The sequence below is a fragment of the Struthio camelus genome, chromosome 1 (genome assembly GCF_040807025.1).
Source record: "Struthio camelus isolate bStrCam1 chromosome 1, bStrCam1.hap1, whole genome shotgun sequence".
Taxonomy (NCBI): Eukaryota; Metazoa; Chordata; class Aves; order Struthioniformes; family Struthionidae; genus Struthio; species Struthio camelus.
Genome location: NC_090942.1, coordinates 92,016,673 through 92,033,958, shown reverse-complemented (window position 1 = coordinate 92,033,958; position 17,286 = coordinate 92,016,673). Strand labels below are relative to the sequence as shown.

At 37.9% G+C, this 17,286-nt stretch overlaps 1 protein-coding gene across 1 annotated transcript in view; it reads right to left on the bottom strand.

Annotated features, from left to right (window-relative positions):
* Positions 1-17,286, bottom strand: part of SPAG17 (sperm associated antigen 17) — a 114,206-nt gene that overhangs the window by 69,934 nt on the left and 26,986 nt on the right. Inside the window, exons 5-8 of the mRNA XM_068957376.1 lie at positions 16,292-16,499; positions 10,712-10,906; positions 4,256-4,437; positions 530-685 (exon numbers count right to left, since the gene is read on the bottom strand). Of these exons, the coding sequence (XP_068813477.1) occupies positions 530-685; positions 4,256-4,437; positions 10,712-10,906; positions 16,292-16,499 (741 nt within the window). The remainder of the gene's footprint in view (positions 1-529; positions 686-4,255; positions 4,438-10,711; positions 10,907-16,291; positions 16,500-17,286) is intronic.

Here is a 17,286-nt window from a genome sequence, read left to right as displayed (position 1 = left end):
GAATGCTGTAAATGAGCATAGAGTAGCAATGCTACAGAATGCGGTAATCCCATTTTTAACCTGCCTCTAGTTCACATCCCACAAGTGGTGTTCTTCTGCCTGCATAAGCTTTTGTCTACCATGGACAGAATAAGGGAACTGATTTGAGACAGAACTAAAATTCTTTTCTGAATAGTTAAGAGATCTGTAAGAAGACACAGTAGTTCTGTGCATGCCCAGTGGTTTGTCCAGACATGAGAATTTGTAAAATATGTTCCTCAGAAATAAAGTCATTTTTATGCCAGTGATACTTTATGCCAATGCCTGTATGATCCTTCAAGTTTTCCTTTTTCTCTTTCCCCAATGCTCTGCTATTATTTTCCTGAGGTTTTAAGGGCTGAAGACAAAAGTCCCAATTTCTTTCATAACAAATTACACATTGAGTGATGGTCCAAGCTGAATTTTTGACTGCAGAATTAAAGGAAGGAAATTATCTCCAATTATCAGTTATTCTCTACAAGAAGCATGGTAAAGCACAAAGGATCCTTACCTCCATTGCAAGGGATTGTGCCAATTTGCTCTTTGATAATGCAGGCACATTAATAAACTTGGTGTTTTCCAAGTAGTTACAATGCTGTCTTTTCCAATCCAGGCAGTCATACATTAAACAAGCAATGCTTTCAAATAGCGTAGTGCCAAATGCAAGCTATGAGGGAAAAAGCAGATCCAAAGGATAAAGTTTGTATACAAGAGTGTTATGTAACTTAACCATGTGACTCATTAGCTCTCTAACCAACAGATCTACAACTGTTTAAAAATCTTCCAAGGGACTTTTTCTCCACTAATTCCAAATGTTTTACAGAGTTATTCTAAGAAAACAGAGCCTCATCTTCACTTGCCTAATCATTATCACATCACAGTACAAATTGGAGTACAAATTGAGTGTGGCCCAGTTGCTGCAGTGGTATAAAGCCTAACTGAACGTAACAGCAACCATTCAAGGTCTGCTCTCTTGTAACAGGAATGTAGGTCTTATTTTGGATGGGAAGAAACAGGAGAGGTAACATAAGATACTGTATCTTCTGTATCATACACAAGCATGTTTCTATTGGTGATCAGCCTGGGGCATATTTGCGATGTCAACCATTCCTCTGCCCTAGAAGGATAAAAGATTAAAAAAAAAAACCTTATCAATGTCATCTCCTACTATTTTCTTTGTTGCCGTTGCCCTTCTGAAACAAAGAAAAATCTCAAGAATTCAACTCTGAGTTCTAAAGCTGTACAAGGAACAAAAAATTACCATTTGATTCTAATTTCCAAAGGGAGAAAGCTGTATTTGCAAAAATTTGACAACGAAAGAGACAAGGTTACTGAGGTGTTGTACTGTGGTTTGCACAGAGGCTTGGAAGGTATAAAAATATGACACTAGTAGCTGTTTTGAATCTGAAGTGTTTTGTCCATACACCAAAAACCTGTCTGAGGTCATATGCTTCAATGGCTTTAACTGGCCATATTCTTCTCTTGTATATGCTAGACATTACAGAAAAGATGTAATGATTGTGATTTTTAGACAATTACTATTAAAAGCCTATTATGACTGACCGTTTTGCTTCCATGAAAGGAAGGGAAGCATCTTGGATTAAGAATAAGAGGTTCATAAGAGGTTCATACCTCACACAGTATGAAAACATGAGAACAAACCACATGAAAATAATGCAAAAGTCAGTACAGTCTTTTTGTATTTACTTCTTTTCTTCCTTATTACAATCACTGTAGTGTATGTTCTTTCCTTCCTTTCCCCTCAGAGAGCTAGGATAAAGACAAATACAGAAATGGATGATTCTGTGTAAAAGCTAACGAGAGTGGCTGGAGAGCTGCTAACGGCTGTAACAGTCAGATTAGCTAAATTCAACTGCTGTCACAGGAGCAGCAGGTTAAAAAATGGGAATCACAACCACAGGAGACAGGACACAAAAAATGAAACTTCAGAAGAAAAATGGCTAGTCAGAGAAGCGAATGCTAATGATATCTTCGGACAAGAGCCTTAAGAAATCACTTCTGGTAACCTTTGATGTATATTACTGGTTTTGGCCTCCTTACACATAACAAGAAAGGTGGCATTCAGTGACAAGAAAGAATTAGCTACATTGCTTTTACTTGACTCATCCTGGATTGCCTGTGTTCTATAGGCACAGGCCTATAGAACAGGTTTCTGCTTGATGAAACCACTTGCTCAAGGACTATAAAAATGACTACTAACATTGGATGTTTCAGTTTTAATTTTTCTAAAATGAACCCCAGTGAAGAAGGCACAACTGCTTTTAAGTGCTTAACCCAGATTAAATACATAACTGACCCGTAAGTGTCAAGCATCTGCTTTCTCAAACTCAGGTCCTCTTTATGGGACTTTAAAATAAGCACACCGAATCACTGATCACTTATGAAATACTTGTCTCAGTTTTCATGGTATTTAAAAAGTTGAGAAGATGTTTGGGAGAGAAGTTCTACTTCTAAAGTGCAGTGTTTCAAGAGTTAATATTCTTATACCTTTGTTTGCTTTTCCAGATCAACGTTCCTCTGAAAAATGAATGGGATGGTATAAAAACCTTCCATTCATTTCTATTACTTACGAGTGATTACTAGAGCACATGAAAATTTGAATTAAGGTATTGGAGTGTTTTGAATGCACAATCTTTTAAACTAAACAAGAACTTTTACAGAGTTACAAGTAACATGAGCTGGTGCTGCTCAACGGGACAGATGCAAAGGTTTGTAAAACTACAGTTTTATGATCCAATTTGCTTGCTCTCTCCTCCAGACAGACACAGAGGCTCATCAAAAGAAAGTTCTCTAATTATGAGTGGCACTTGGACAAAGGAGAATATTTCTGGAAATATTTTCCTTTCTAAACACATGAAATCTGAAAAAGGAGATTACTTTCTATTTATAACAATCTATCATTTTTACATCAAACGTGCAACAATTTGTCACAAGAGTTCTCCTCCTGTGTATCTTGGACTTCAGAGATGCACCAAGCTAGGATTCAAAGACTCTCCAAAGAGTCGACCAGAACAGATGTACTCTATTCACAAATGATTTCATGACATATGTTCTTCTTATCTATTTCTTTAAAGATTTACAAATGTTCCTACTTTAGAGCTCTGTTGAATTCTGAGTTACAAAAGAATGTGAAATTATAACTACAAATCTGCTAGAACAATTTCAGTGGCAGATAATTTTGCTTGTCTATTTCAGTAAGGATAACTGCTCAGAGGATATTAATAAGCAGCAACAGTTCCCTAGAAGAAGTGATTATGAAGAAGATAGACAGCATTAAAGAACTTGTTTCCCAGAACAGGTTTCATATTTTAAGACCACATCAGTAGTATAATGGCAATCCTACACATTTGCACAATTAATGAATGTCTTAGAAATCCCTTTGGATTTAGCCAAATTCAGTGCTCATCCTTTTAGGATCAAGGGTGCTTCCTAGCTCACAAGATTGTTTATATACAAGATTTAATACACTATAAATAAGTGTTCAGAGACTGCAGTCTGTCCTTTAACCCTAATACTACAAACCACAGATACAGTACGATAAATTATGGAATGTTGCTTTATTTTGTTTCAACAGTTTATATTTTTTACTGCTGCCATTGTAGACTAGAAGACACCGGGTGCTTTTACCTTGCCACACTTCAGATTCTAGGCTGGAAAATATTTCTAATGGTTCACCTTCTCTGCCAGTAGTAATGGTCTTGACTCACCAGGCTACAGTAAGCAATAGACCAGAGGCATGCTTTGGCAGGACAAAAAAAAGCAGTACTGGATGGACTGAAACAGCAGCAAGAGCTTTTGCATTCATTTTAATTTTTTCTCATGTGACTTTTCTGAGATTCAGAAAGTAGAACCGCTGTTAGGAGCAGCAGTTATATTTTTGTGTTATTTCATATCAAATCAGACTCTCTGATGAGATTCAAATTGGGTCTATGTGAAGATGCTGAATTTATTTAATCCTTCAAACTGTTTATAAACTCTGCTGCTATGACCTTCAGTGTTCAGAAAGTCCAAGTCAGATATTTTTATTCAAAGGACTCCATGTGAATATATGCTGAATAAACACAATAAATCATTTTTTTTCAAAATTACAAATATACTAACTATTCTGGCTCTGCTTCATAGATGACTAAGCTCAAATTCCTGCCATTCCTAAATTTATGCTAAATATTACAAATCCCAAAGTGTGCCACACATTGTGACAGAGCAATCCACTGACCAGCATTTCACTGTCAGACCAATCAGGGGGAAAGGTGTTCTCCTTAACTAGATGATGAAGTCTGGCAACATCAAAGAGACTTGATCCATGTTTTCCACTGTTCAGAACAGGCTCCAAGTATTTCCAAAATGTTTCCAGGTCTTTGATAGCTTCATCCCTCTTTCTTTTCTCTGCTTCTACAACTAAAATGTGTAAGTATTAGAGGAATTAGGGTACAAGGTCTCCTTTTTACAGAAAGCATAAACTGCATATTAGTCTTCTGTAAGTATTGTTAAAACATTCCCATTCTCATAGTCTCAGAAAAAAATCTGACCCCCAACTTCGGGGTTAATGAACTCCTTGAAGAAAGAACCTCAATAAAACATGGCAGTTCTTTTAGAAAAAAAAAAATAAATGTTTGAAATCCAGGAAATATATAAAACCTAGGTTGCACTTTACAAAGTTGCCAGCACCAACCTGGGCCAAACTGCTCTTTAAGTATAGGGTAAAACAAGTTCTATTATTACCGTTTTATTGAAATTGGGACAAAGAAGATTAAGGTACAATATGACTATAAATAGTAAGTCTAGAAATTGTATAGTTTCCATTTTTATTGCACTGTAATAATCATTTTTTAAAGGTGCTCTGACTACAGAGAAAAACAATGTTCTTTCTTAATACCAGCCATAAGGCCAATCACACTCTGGAATCCAAGAATCAACCATACTTTTAATAGCCTAATTTTAAGAGACGTAGGAACTCTAAACCTGCAGTAATTTGCCTTCATTTGAACTCGTGGACGCTCAGCACTTCTGAAAACTTAGTGTTAAGGCCAAATATATCACTTGTCCAATCCCAGTGGCCCCATGGATTTAAAATGAAACAATTCAGTGAGGCTGTAGAATCTTCCAAAAAATGTTGACCTCTTTAAAGTTTTGAAAGTTATGCATGCCTTCTGTAGCAGCCATCAAAAATGATGGCTAATTTACTTATAAAATAGTCGTATAATAGTCGCATAATATAAAATAGTCGTATAATATAAAATAGTCGTATAATGATTCTAAAGACGTGCATCATTAAGTGTCTCCAGAAACAGGGAAGATGAAGGTTAAGACTGCCAGAGCTGGGCCTGTTCAGCCTGGAGAAGAGAAGATTGAGAGGGGATCTCATCAACGTGTACAAGTATCTGAAGGGGGAGTGTCAAGAGGATGAGGCCAGCCTCTTCTCCGTGGTGCCCAGCAACAGGACAAGAGGCAATGGGCAGAAACTGAACCACAGGAAGTTCCATCTGAAGCTGAGGAAAAACTTCCTCACTGTGAGGGTGACAGAGCATTGGAACAGGTTGCCCAGAGAGGTTGTGGAGTCTCCTTCCCTGGAGATATTCAAAAGCCGTCTGGATGTGATCCTGGGCAATATGCTCTAGAGGACCCTGCTTGAGCAGGGAGGTTGGACTAGATGATCTCCAGAGGTCCCTTCCAACCTAAACGATTCTGTGATTCTGTGATTCTGTGACCTAGGAACTCTGTAAAAGATTCTGTAGGTAGAAGAAATTCACATGAGTTCAAGGGGGGACTGAACAAGTACTTAGAAAACAAATAAAATAAATCCACTGGGGATTACTAAAAAGATAAAACACATCAGGATGAAGAAACTGACTTGAAAACAGCTGAAAGCTAGGTGAGGTGAGGGGATGAAGATGGGAGGGGAAGTTTCATACATGCTTTTTCTATTACTCTTTTCCTTTTCCTATTATTTTCTTCCCTTTCTTTTATTATTTTCTTAATGTTCTGTTCCTTTTATTGTTCTTTATGCATCAGTTTATGGCCACTTCTGGACATAGAAACCTCGGCTAGGTGGTCACTTGACTTTAAAGAGTTCTCCTAACTGTGCTCATCACAGTCTCGTCTTTTCTCATCCGCTCATGAATAACACCCTCTAATTCAGGACAATATCTCATCTGCGGCAATATTCCCCTAACGCAATCTGTTTTGAAAGCCTGTCTTGGCAGTATAACAATATTGAGGGCTGCTCAGTCATGGATCAACCTCTTCGCATCTTTGAATGAAACATGAATGGCACTGTGCTAGTAACATTACAGACAGAAAGTCCTGTTTTACAGTAGAAGAATGATAATGTTTTACTAACTCTGGCCCATAGTTTAAGTAATAAAAAACACATGAAAATATGTGTTAAGAATTGGGTTTTCTCCTTCACAAAACATTACAGCTACCCAGGATCAATCACTCGCATTGCTCTGGCCCTAGAATGCTGCCCCCACCTCCCCATTCTTATGCCTGTCATTCTAAGGCATTTCTTTCCTAAAGTGTGTTTTCCCCTTGTAAGCCCTCTTGGAACAAATTAAAGTTTTCGTAAGTAACCCCAAAAGAAGCTACAGGAGTTGGGAGATATTGCCAGTGAAGAAGGGAGTTGGGACAACCCCACAGAAGAACTGAATAACCTTGAAGTCTTCAGTGACCGAAATGAGAAAGTATTCAACTCTACACTACATTGGACCAAAAAACCCCCTTTTTATAGTCACATTAACGGAAAATGTTGGAAGAGAAGCATCTAGTATATACTAATAAATCATATAGTAATTTTGTACCATCACTGTGAAAACAGGAATTCTAGGATCACTATGATGTATGTGTCAGCTTAGATATTTCCAGCAGACAGAGAAAAATGAATTCCATTTTGTCAGACGGTGAAACTGGTCTCAATTCTGAACATCAGCTCTCAGAAAAGCTGAATTAATAGTGGAAAAGCTACCTGAGTAATCAGAGGAATAGAAAACTAAGCATATGAAAGGATACTAACAGTGCTTGACTTAGTAACTTCACAAAATGAAAGTCATTAGACACCAGGGAAGGAAAAGATCATGAAAGCTGTGGTCCCTTATCCATGGCTTGCGAGTATTCAACTTTACTTGTGGTAAGTTTCTTCTTCCTAAATTGGATTTTCTCTATTGCAATTTAAACCCTTCACTTTTCTGTCCTAGCCCTTTATATATATGAAGGCTTCTCATGTCTCCCCCCACTTCCATCAGCTTTCTCTTTTTAAACTTAAGGATAACAACTTATTCCGTTTTTTCCATAGGTCTAGTTTTAGGGATTGCTAATCATTTTCTTTGCCATCATTTGGAATCTTCTGATTGCCACACATTTCTTCTGAGGTTCTACCTCACTGTTGAGTTGTATGATAAGATTATTTCAGATTTTTTTTTGTTTTGGTATAATTAGGTATTTTTTTGCAGGTATAATCTGCAGATGGTATTTTTTTTTAGTGGCATAATGATATTGCTGACTTATGCTCAATTTGCAAAGGCAACATAATAGCTTATCTTACAGACCTGTCATCTAGCCAGGTGTTTCCTAGCCTGTATTTGTACATTTAATTATTCCTGTATAACCATACTACCTCATAGTTGTCCACATTAAACAGAATACTCTTTTGTCCAGATCATTATTCTCCATTCTGTCAAGATCATTTTGCATTTTAATCACATACTCTTATTCCAATATCAGTGACAGTATCAAATCATGCCGGATCCAGCACAAATTCACTTGGAATCCCACTCCATGCATCCTTGTATTTTCACAGTAAACCTTTAACAGCTACACTGTAGAAGCTAAAGTTTTCCAAGGAGACTGCACCTACTATATACTTATTTTCATCTAGATCTACCCTGCTCAGTGTGGGTCACGTGCAATAGCCTTAATAGCCTTACTAAAATCCAAATATATTACACGTACTACTTCTCTGCTCAACAGGGCCAGTACTTCATTGTGTAAGGAAATTAAATAGTCTGACATGATTTGTTCTTAACAACATATACTAGTTGTTACTCATCTCCTCATTTTTCTTTTAAGTGGCTATAAAGCATTTGTTCCAGTATTTTTGCAGAAACAGAAATTCAGCTGATTGCCCCTTGGCTGTTTGTGGTCCTTCCCCTCTTCTTCTCAACTCTTTTTCCACTATCTCACTTGTTCTTTATGAGTTCTTAAATATAAATGAGAATGGCAGGCAGATCTTTAAATAGGATACAATGAAGTTAATTTGAATCAGCTGATCTAAAAACTTCTCTACGTTACCTAAGCAGTATTCAGTTATTCTACCTGTTCCCCCACAGTTTGAAGTTGGTATCTTATTTCTCTGTTACGAGCATTAATTGTGCTTAATTGTAACCATCACCTGTCTGCAACTGGTATTTGTAGTGAAAACAGATTAACTTCCCACAACGCACATGCCAACAAGAAGTATAAAAAACACTCTCAAAACATTAAACACAAACGCTCTCAGCCTTCTCAAAACCATCTCCTGACAGTTCTTCCTCTCTGTTGAGCAGTAGACAAACATTTTGCTTGGCCCTCCTCTTGCATCCTATTTTGTGCCTTGGCCTTTCTGATTTTGTGCCAGTAGACTCATAATAAACATACATTCCCATTCTTAGTGACCTGACTTATTTCTAATTCTTATATGCTTCCTAATATTTGAGGTCCACAAAGAACATATGTGTTAGCCAAGCTGTTTTCCTAGTAATGGGAAAACTTGCATTACTACTTAGAGTGTTACTTACTTGAGGGACTCCTTTTTCCCTTAAAAAAGTTTCCTCATAGATCTTACCAACTCTCTAAGTGTACCAGTCTTCCCTGCTGTTTCATATACAAGGGAAAGAACAAGATAATATAACTTTGGAAATGCTCAGGGAAACCCTCCCTGTCCTGCCCCACTCCCCTCTTCCTCAGCAGCTGTTGTAAATAAAATGAAGTTTAAAAAAAAAAACATGTTTTTTGCCCTCTGCACTTTCTTCTGTTTTCTAATAAGAGACTACCTTGAAATTTGGCATGTTCTACCAAAATTATAAGAAACTGGAAATTATATCTCCTCCCATTCTTTTCCCAGGGATCTGCATGTCAAACAAATTCAAATATGACATTCGTCTTTTGAGTCCATCAGTTGGTTCTGTGACGGCATAACTCTTAAGGACTAAATCTATGTGATCTTGCTAGTGATCTTGCTAGTTTACCTTCGATGCCACCTTTAAGGCCAAATTACCTAGTGCCCACACAATCCAGCCTTTAGAATTTGCCATGAGACTATATGAGAGTATCTCTTTTGGTCATCAGGAATGGGAGGGAAGGAGAATCCTAAGACAGTCTTCACAGCACTCACACAGGTAGATGGTTTGCATACAGCATGGTTAGAATGGCAATGGGTCACAGCATCCCATCGCATGTCTGTCAGCACACCAACATCAACAATCCTCATAACTCTCTTTCCTGCCCAACATACCCAGGACATTTATTGGATTGCCTGTGCCATCACAGCAGTATCAGTGAGCTTTTCTCATTTCCAGCTTTTTATCACCTGACTTTAACTTAAGAGCTAAAATAATTTAGGCTGGAAGGGACCTCAATCTCCTGCTCAAAGCAGGGTCAGCATGCAGTTCAGACCAGGTGGCTCAGGGCTTTGTCCAGCTTACCCGGATCTGCAAAGACAGAGATCCCACAACCTCTCTGAACAACCTGTTCCAATGTTTGACTATCCTCATGGTAATTTTTTTTCCCCTTATGTCTCATCAAAACCTTCAACTTCAATTCATGACCATCACCTCTTTTTCTCTTGCTATGCACCTCAGTGAACAGTCTTGCTCTGTGTTCTTGATAATCCTCTCATAGGTATTGCAAGGATAATATTAGGTGCCCCGTAAGCCTTCTCTTCTCCAGGTAAAAGCAGCTCAGGTCTTTCACCCTCTCCTCATAGGACAAATGTTCCAGCCCCCTTACCATCCTGGTGACTCTGCTGGACTCACTCAGTTTTATCTGAGTGAGTACCTCACAGTACCTTTCTTGTACTGTGGAGTCCAAAATTGTTGTCTCATGAATGCCAAGTAACAGGAATAATTACTTCCCTTGATCTTCTGGCTATGTTACCAAACAACACAGCCCAATATGACTAGCCTTCATCAATGACTCATGTTTAGCTTGCTGTCCACCAAGCTCCCAGACCTTTTTCAGCAGAGATGCTATGCAGCTAGCCAGTCCCCAGCCTGTATCATTGCAAGTTGTTATTCTGTGACACCTTCTTTTCTGGCTGGGGCAACAGCCCCAACGTGGCCAGCTGTGCCCTTATCTTAAAATGACCAAATGACTCAAGTTTGCTTAGCAACAAACCTTCCAGGCTAATGATGTGTAAAATTATGGATTTGATAAAATGTTGTGTTTTGGTGTATACTGCACAGACCTATAGCTGCAACCATTGCCTGCTTAGTCAGTCCCTGCTATTGCTAGCTAGCAGAGTCAAGTCTGGTCAGCTACATCATTTTTGCATTGGCAAACCCAGCTGCTCACATGTAGTATGCACAAATACAAGGCACAGAGAGAGGTGAAAACATAGCAGGAACTGTCTTTACATGAAATAAAATAGTCCTCTTTCTACACAAATGTTGTGAGATACATGTTCTTATCACAAGATTACCTTCAAGTGAAAGTAAAGATCCTTCTTGAAGTTTAGCCTCTTCCAAGTATATCTGCAGGGGTTCATAATTCTCAGAAGAAATCCTAATTACACTTGAAACATTAATCCCAAGCTCAGACAGCACAGGCAGTAGCTGAGGGTTGTGGAAATCCAAAATTATAAAGTAATGATTGGCACCATCATCTGGTTCATCATCTGTTCAAAAAAAACCAAAATCAGATTAGAGCAAGGGCATTCAACAGCTAAACAAAATTCTGTTTAATCTCAACTATACAGGTATATTGCAAATCAAGGTCACAGAACGTTCTTCTCTAACCTCATTCAGATAATTGCACATGATCTTCTGAAAATTAGATCTATTAGCCTGAATTCTTCTGGAGCAACCCACATAGAACTCAGCAGGAAGAATACAAGTCAGAGGGAAAAAAATTGCTTGGAAAAGCACCAGCAAATAAATGTGTGCTCACTGTGGCAAGAATGCTAGCTGTAGTTGCAACATTCTCTGCAATTGGTTCTCTTTAAGAAGGAGTCAGTATGTTCTGATGGTAGTTTAAGCTATCCTACTTCATCCTGCATGAAACTGGACAGGGATCACACACAAAAACAGTAAGTCACTGGGTCTTAGCCGAGAGATAATATCACCAGTAATAATTTTGAAGGACTGGCTGAGTTGTGAGTTGTCTCACTGCTGACTGCTCTCTATCCAATAGGTTCATGTTTGCTGGATGGACTCCCTGTCAGAACCCCAGAGCTAATAATACCAACTCACGCTAGTCCTCATAGCTGGCAAGAAACATACCCAAATTTATCATCATGTGCAGATGAGGATATGCATTTCATGCAGTGGCTACTTTGTTTTCGTTTATTATTTCTGCACAAAACACGCATAGCAAGTTGAAAATATTTCAAGTTTTAGCTATCAAAGCAAAAGACTAAGCACTTTATCATGCAAGAGAAAACATGTCTTCTAAAAGTTTGACTCTAGTCTAAGTTAATTGGGTAAATTCCCTTTATAGTCCATGGAGAAAAATAGGTATTCAGACAGGCATCAGATGATTTAATTCATCCAGCTTGAATATCTATCTGAAGACAAGGGAAACTGCTGCAGTTCCTGTATCACTCCACTGACTGTGGAACATACACAGTTAGCTCAGACTACCCAGAGATGGCTAATGTTCATTAACACAGCTCACTTAAAAACCCTTCAGCTGCTCCTCAGCTCATGGGACTTTTTCCTCCAGGAATTGTTCCATCTCACTGCAGCAAGCTGACTCTGGGTTACAATCTCAAAATATACCTGTGGGTTCCCTGGCTCAACTTCAATGCACGGGAAAGCATTTACAGGCCACTGTTACTGGAGGGATAACTACAGTGTTTCCTGGGAACTTTCCTCCCTTTTCTGTTAAACCTACCAATTAGGGAAGACTTGTAGTGTAGTTTCAACCAGTTCTTGCAAACTATAAATGCAGCAATTAAAAGAATCCAGCAGTAGGTAACCTTTGCTATTCCAGCAATTATTTGGGATTTCTATTTTTCACTCCTGCATTGCCTTTGTTTTCGAAATCAATTGAATTATAGCTCTCTCAGACTCTTCTCAGATAACAAGACACGTTGTAATGTGGCAAAATTGAGTTTTACAAAACAAATATTATAAAAGCTAGCAATTGCACAACAATTCTGCAAACATCAAAGACTGAAATACAATACTGGCATTTTCTAGAGATCATCTGTGACCTAACAACTACTGCTACATCAAAATAGGACATTTTACATTGAGAAAGCTTCCTCACCAACCACCATTTCCATGCTGTTTGTTTTCAAGGTTAATTTCATCCTAACATACTGAACCGATACAGCTGTTTCAGAAATGAAAATGTCACTAAATCATCTGAACCATGGAAGTGTTTAACTCCAGTACAATCCACAGGAAGGGAGAAAGTATGATTAATAGAAAAATAAAGCAGCATCTGGAAAAAAACTCATCACATACATAGAGAGATTTAGACCATTAGGGATGCTGAGTTTTCTGAGAAAAAGTTACTGCTAAGCACAGAAGCAAGAACTTATCCCATAAGGCAAAAGAACAGGGAAATAAGGATGAGAAAATAATAGTAAGGGTTTTCATTGCTTGCTTTTGGGGGGTGGGAGGGCATAGGGAAATGTTCCCTTCTTAAAAGGAATTCTATATATTGGTAACTTCTGTCTACACCCCTCTTTTCTCCACATTCGTTACTCTAATGTCTACACTGTCTGTATCCTAGACTCCTGTGCTATTTCTCTAAAGGAAGCTACTCAGCCATAAAAGGATCAGGATTGCCAAGAACTGCCGGAATCCTACACGAAAAGGACAGAACACAACTCTTAAGTGGCACAAACATTTTTTATTTAATCAGATGAAACCCACCAAAATGGAGTTTGCTGTATTAAAAAAAAATCTGCCTGTTAGCACCTTCATCTTTTGAGCTCAGGGTATATACCCAGGGCTGAGGAAACACTGTTACCAGCTGGAGCAACAGACTGGCAACATGGCTGACACTTCTCTTCCTATAGTGTCCAGGCAAACATATAAGAATTTATGAATTTGGAGAAAGATTTATGAAGGAAGCAACCACTAGAGTTCAATATATGTATTGCATAAAGTAAAACAAAAAAACAGAAGAAAACTAACCCATTATACCACTGCTGGTACTAAAACTGAACTACACTATATTTCAGTGCCACTGCTACTGCAGGAAAAAAAGCATCAGCACGCACAATAACTGAGCATTAATGATTTCTAACGAAAAGGAGTATATCTGCATAGTGGCAGAGATGACACAGATGAGGAGATCCAAAAATCCGGATGCATAGATGCTGAAGAGGAAGAGACTGCCAGCCATTCAGTAGTCAAAGTTTATGCTTTGATTATGCTGTGATTATGCAATGATTATGCTAATAATCATGACTGATTCATAATAATCTATCAGTTCTAATAATCAATGACTGATTCAAATTCAAGTGGATCACGGTACCATTGCAAATAATCCTAAGATTACCTTAAACCAGAAATATTCCATTTCAGAAATGTAATAATGTACTAGCGATGAATGATAAAACTCTTTACCACCAGAAAGACACACAAACATATAATATAATAATATAATAATATAATATAAGCAACAGCTCAGACTGCTCTGGAGTAAAAACTGTGGCATTTTCTCTTCTGGTTTTGCTTGAAATAGCTGTATTAGAGCAGCCAAGAATGCCGAAAACAGTTTCCACTGTATCAACTTTTAAGGATCATTCAAGTGCTTTGTGAAACTCCATTCAGATAATCTGTAAAATATGGAATATGTGTGTAAACAAAGTTTTTGAGAGTGTTATTGTTTTGGGTAAAAACGTTCCATAGGTCTACAAGCTCTTGATACTGAGAAGTAGATCTGGCACCACTTTGTCCAAAGACATAAAACATGGCTTTAGTGTGAGAACCTTAACTGCTGCGGACTTGAAGAAATAGAAATTTCTGACGCAATAGTTGCACTACACTTAATATTTGTTTAGAATGGTCTCCAGAAGTTTCAGCAATACTTGACTTGATCTTCTCTTGGAATGGACTTTCAGGTGGAAGTATCTGCCAGGAACAATGAAAAAAACAAGTACCTCTCCACAGCACAGTAGCTATGTTTTCCCTCTAGTGCAGAAGTAACTGAATGAAATAGATTTATGAATCCCAGTGTTTAACTTATTTCTTGGACTGATGGACAGACTCCAAGATTTGGCAGGGAAAGACTGTTAATCATGTATGTGAAGGGTGCTCTGCCTTCTTAAAGCTCCTCCTCATTGCCTTCTTCAGCAAAACTGAATAAAGCAGAAAGGTTAGATTACCGTTTCTGCTGTTGCATAGCTCATTATTGTCATCAGACTGAAAACCAATCCACTGAACAATTTTTTGGCACGAGTCAGAATTAATTTGTTTAATTACACACATTATTTGTTTAATGACACACAATGAATGTGGTGAATTGTTCAGAATCGCTTCAACTCAATACAATCGTGACTGTAAAATTCAATACAGCACAAGTGAACAAGTGCAGAATACCAAGACAACTTCTTTTAGACAGCCTGCAAGTATTGCTATGCATTTTGTAAAAATCCTTGGGACCAATGAGACAAATTTCAGTCAATAAAAATCATAGTTTAACAGCAGTGTTGGTCATTCATAATACAAAATCTAAATCAAAAGGTTTGATACTGTGTATGCTAAATAAGGATACTTTTCATGGTTGTGAGTTTTTGGAGGGTAATTTGTATTGCCCTTACTGTGTCTTTTCATTAGCTGCACCTAACAAGGCAGCAAGGTCTGGATATGGAGGAAAATTTCTCATAACTTATACAGGTACCTGGTATTTTCTGCCCACCACTCAGGCAGTAAGAAGCAAAAATGTTGGAGCTGGCCAGATTGTTTCTGCAGGGCCTAGGAGAGCCTCATTAATACTATCCAAAGCCAGTCTGCGCAGTATATTCTGTATTGATTTCAGCCATGTGTCATGAGTTCTCTAGATCACTTTAGCTTAGATTCCTACAGACATGAACATTTTTTTGAACGTTTCTCATATCAATTCCTGAAAAACCTTAAAATCATCAAAATAATGATGATTACACTCAGGTCTCATCTAGGAAAATGAGAAGCTATGAACAGATAGCTGCTGTTCTGTTCCTGTACATCTTTGTGAGACTGACTAAGAATCAGATCTGTTCTACCATCTGGACTGGTGCTTTTTAGATGCTTGAAGAGTATCATTGATCTAGAATGAGATGCAGACAAAAGGTCTGATGAAAGCGTATGCAAAGCCTGCAGGGGCTCAACTAGAGATTAGTGGGTACACATAATGCATCCAAAATCAGCGAGTGCTTCCCCAACAGGAGAGATCCTGTATATTTAGACATAGTTTAACATCTTATGGTCCAAATTAAACATAATCCCAGCCTAACAAGGAGAGCTATGTACTTTCTCCCAAATTTTTGGTTCCAGTGACATTTGAAACCACAGGAGTCATGGATTAGGAATAAAGCTTTTCTCAGCACTGATTAGCACATCATTCCTTATCTTGCATAGCTCAGTTCCGGAGCAGATTTCTTCAGGTTTCAGTTCTACCCACTTTTTTACAGCAAAAGAAATCATATGGCTCTTTGTACAGAATCTGTCTTTGCCTCCAAACAATGGTGCACAGATCTGTTATGCTTTACAACACAAGGAGAAAGCTGCCCTTTGGATATTGACACAAATGTATTTAGTTCTTTTGAAACCTTTGTGAAAGGATAAGTTGGATTTGTTAGTCACTTTATTTTAATCTTACACATGCAAAAACACTTTGTCATGCTTCATATGTACCTCATCGGTATTTTATTTCTTGGACCGTATAATCTATTCTACTTCTGAGCAGAACATAATGCTCTCCTCGAATGCATAGCGGCAATGCTGTAATATTGTGAAATATATCTTGATCTTCCAACTTGGAACAAAGCAAATTCTGAATGAGAAGCAAGGTTTCAAGGGTTTTAGCAAGTTTATCAGCAGCGTACCTGCATTTTTTTACATACCAATGTATTTGTCTTCCTTTTCCTCTTCTCCCCGTCGCTTTAATTTGGTGTCCTTTTTGACAGTAATTGCCGCTGGAGGGGCTGCTTCTGTCTTTTTTCCTTTCATTTCTTTCTCAGCTATCTTGGCATTAGGTTTTTTTTCCTTCTTGCCAGGAGGTTTAGATTTGTCTATCCCTCTGTCTTTTTCCATTTTTCGCTCTTCTTCTGCCTGGCAAGATGAAGAAATTAAGTTCCTGTTGTAGCCTTTGTGCAGAACAAAGGGCAAACTGCTGTAAAATTTTAGTGGTTGAATTTATTTAGTGGTTGAATTTATTATTTATTTAGTATTTTTCCCTCTCAGCTATTAGAATGATGTTGTGGTGCAACTATCTTAAGCACTCTGCTTTATTCTTCTCAGGCACGCTACTCAGTTTATTATATTCCTATTAAATCTTAGTGTCAAAACTTCACGTTAAAAAGGAACTATTAGAGGTAGGTACACATTATACTTACAAAATTAATTGAATGCATACTGGTAGAAAGAAGAGTAAAGGATCACTGAGACTGATAGTTTCCTGTGCTTCAGTTAGACTACCACTACAGCACTTGCACCAGCAGGAAACCTTCCCTGAACTGAAGGAAAATAAGGCCAAAAATTCAATTTCTGTTTAGTCTTTAGCATCTCTGTTAATGCTCCTAAGTATGGCATAAATGGTACCAGCACTATTTTGCCTTTGATGTAAATATCTGTCTACTATAAACTAAAACCAAGAGCCCCATGCTCATTTCACACAGGATATTACTCAGCCATTCTCATTATTTTCAAACAAAAACACCCCTACATTAAGTTCTACTCAGTAATTTAAGGGTAAAAAATGAAAAAGGATGGTGTAAGTATCCCAGAGCCTCACATTATAAATCCAGGAAATGCAGGGCCAATTTAAAATTAAAAGAAATCGAAATACATTGAGGCAAAGAGAGGTTCTGTAAGGGTAAGAAAATCTCCACCTTATTCT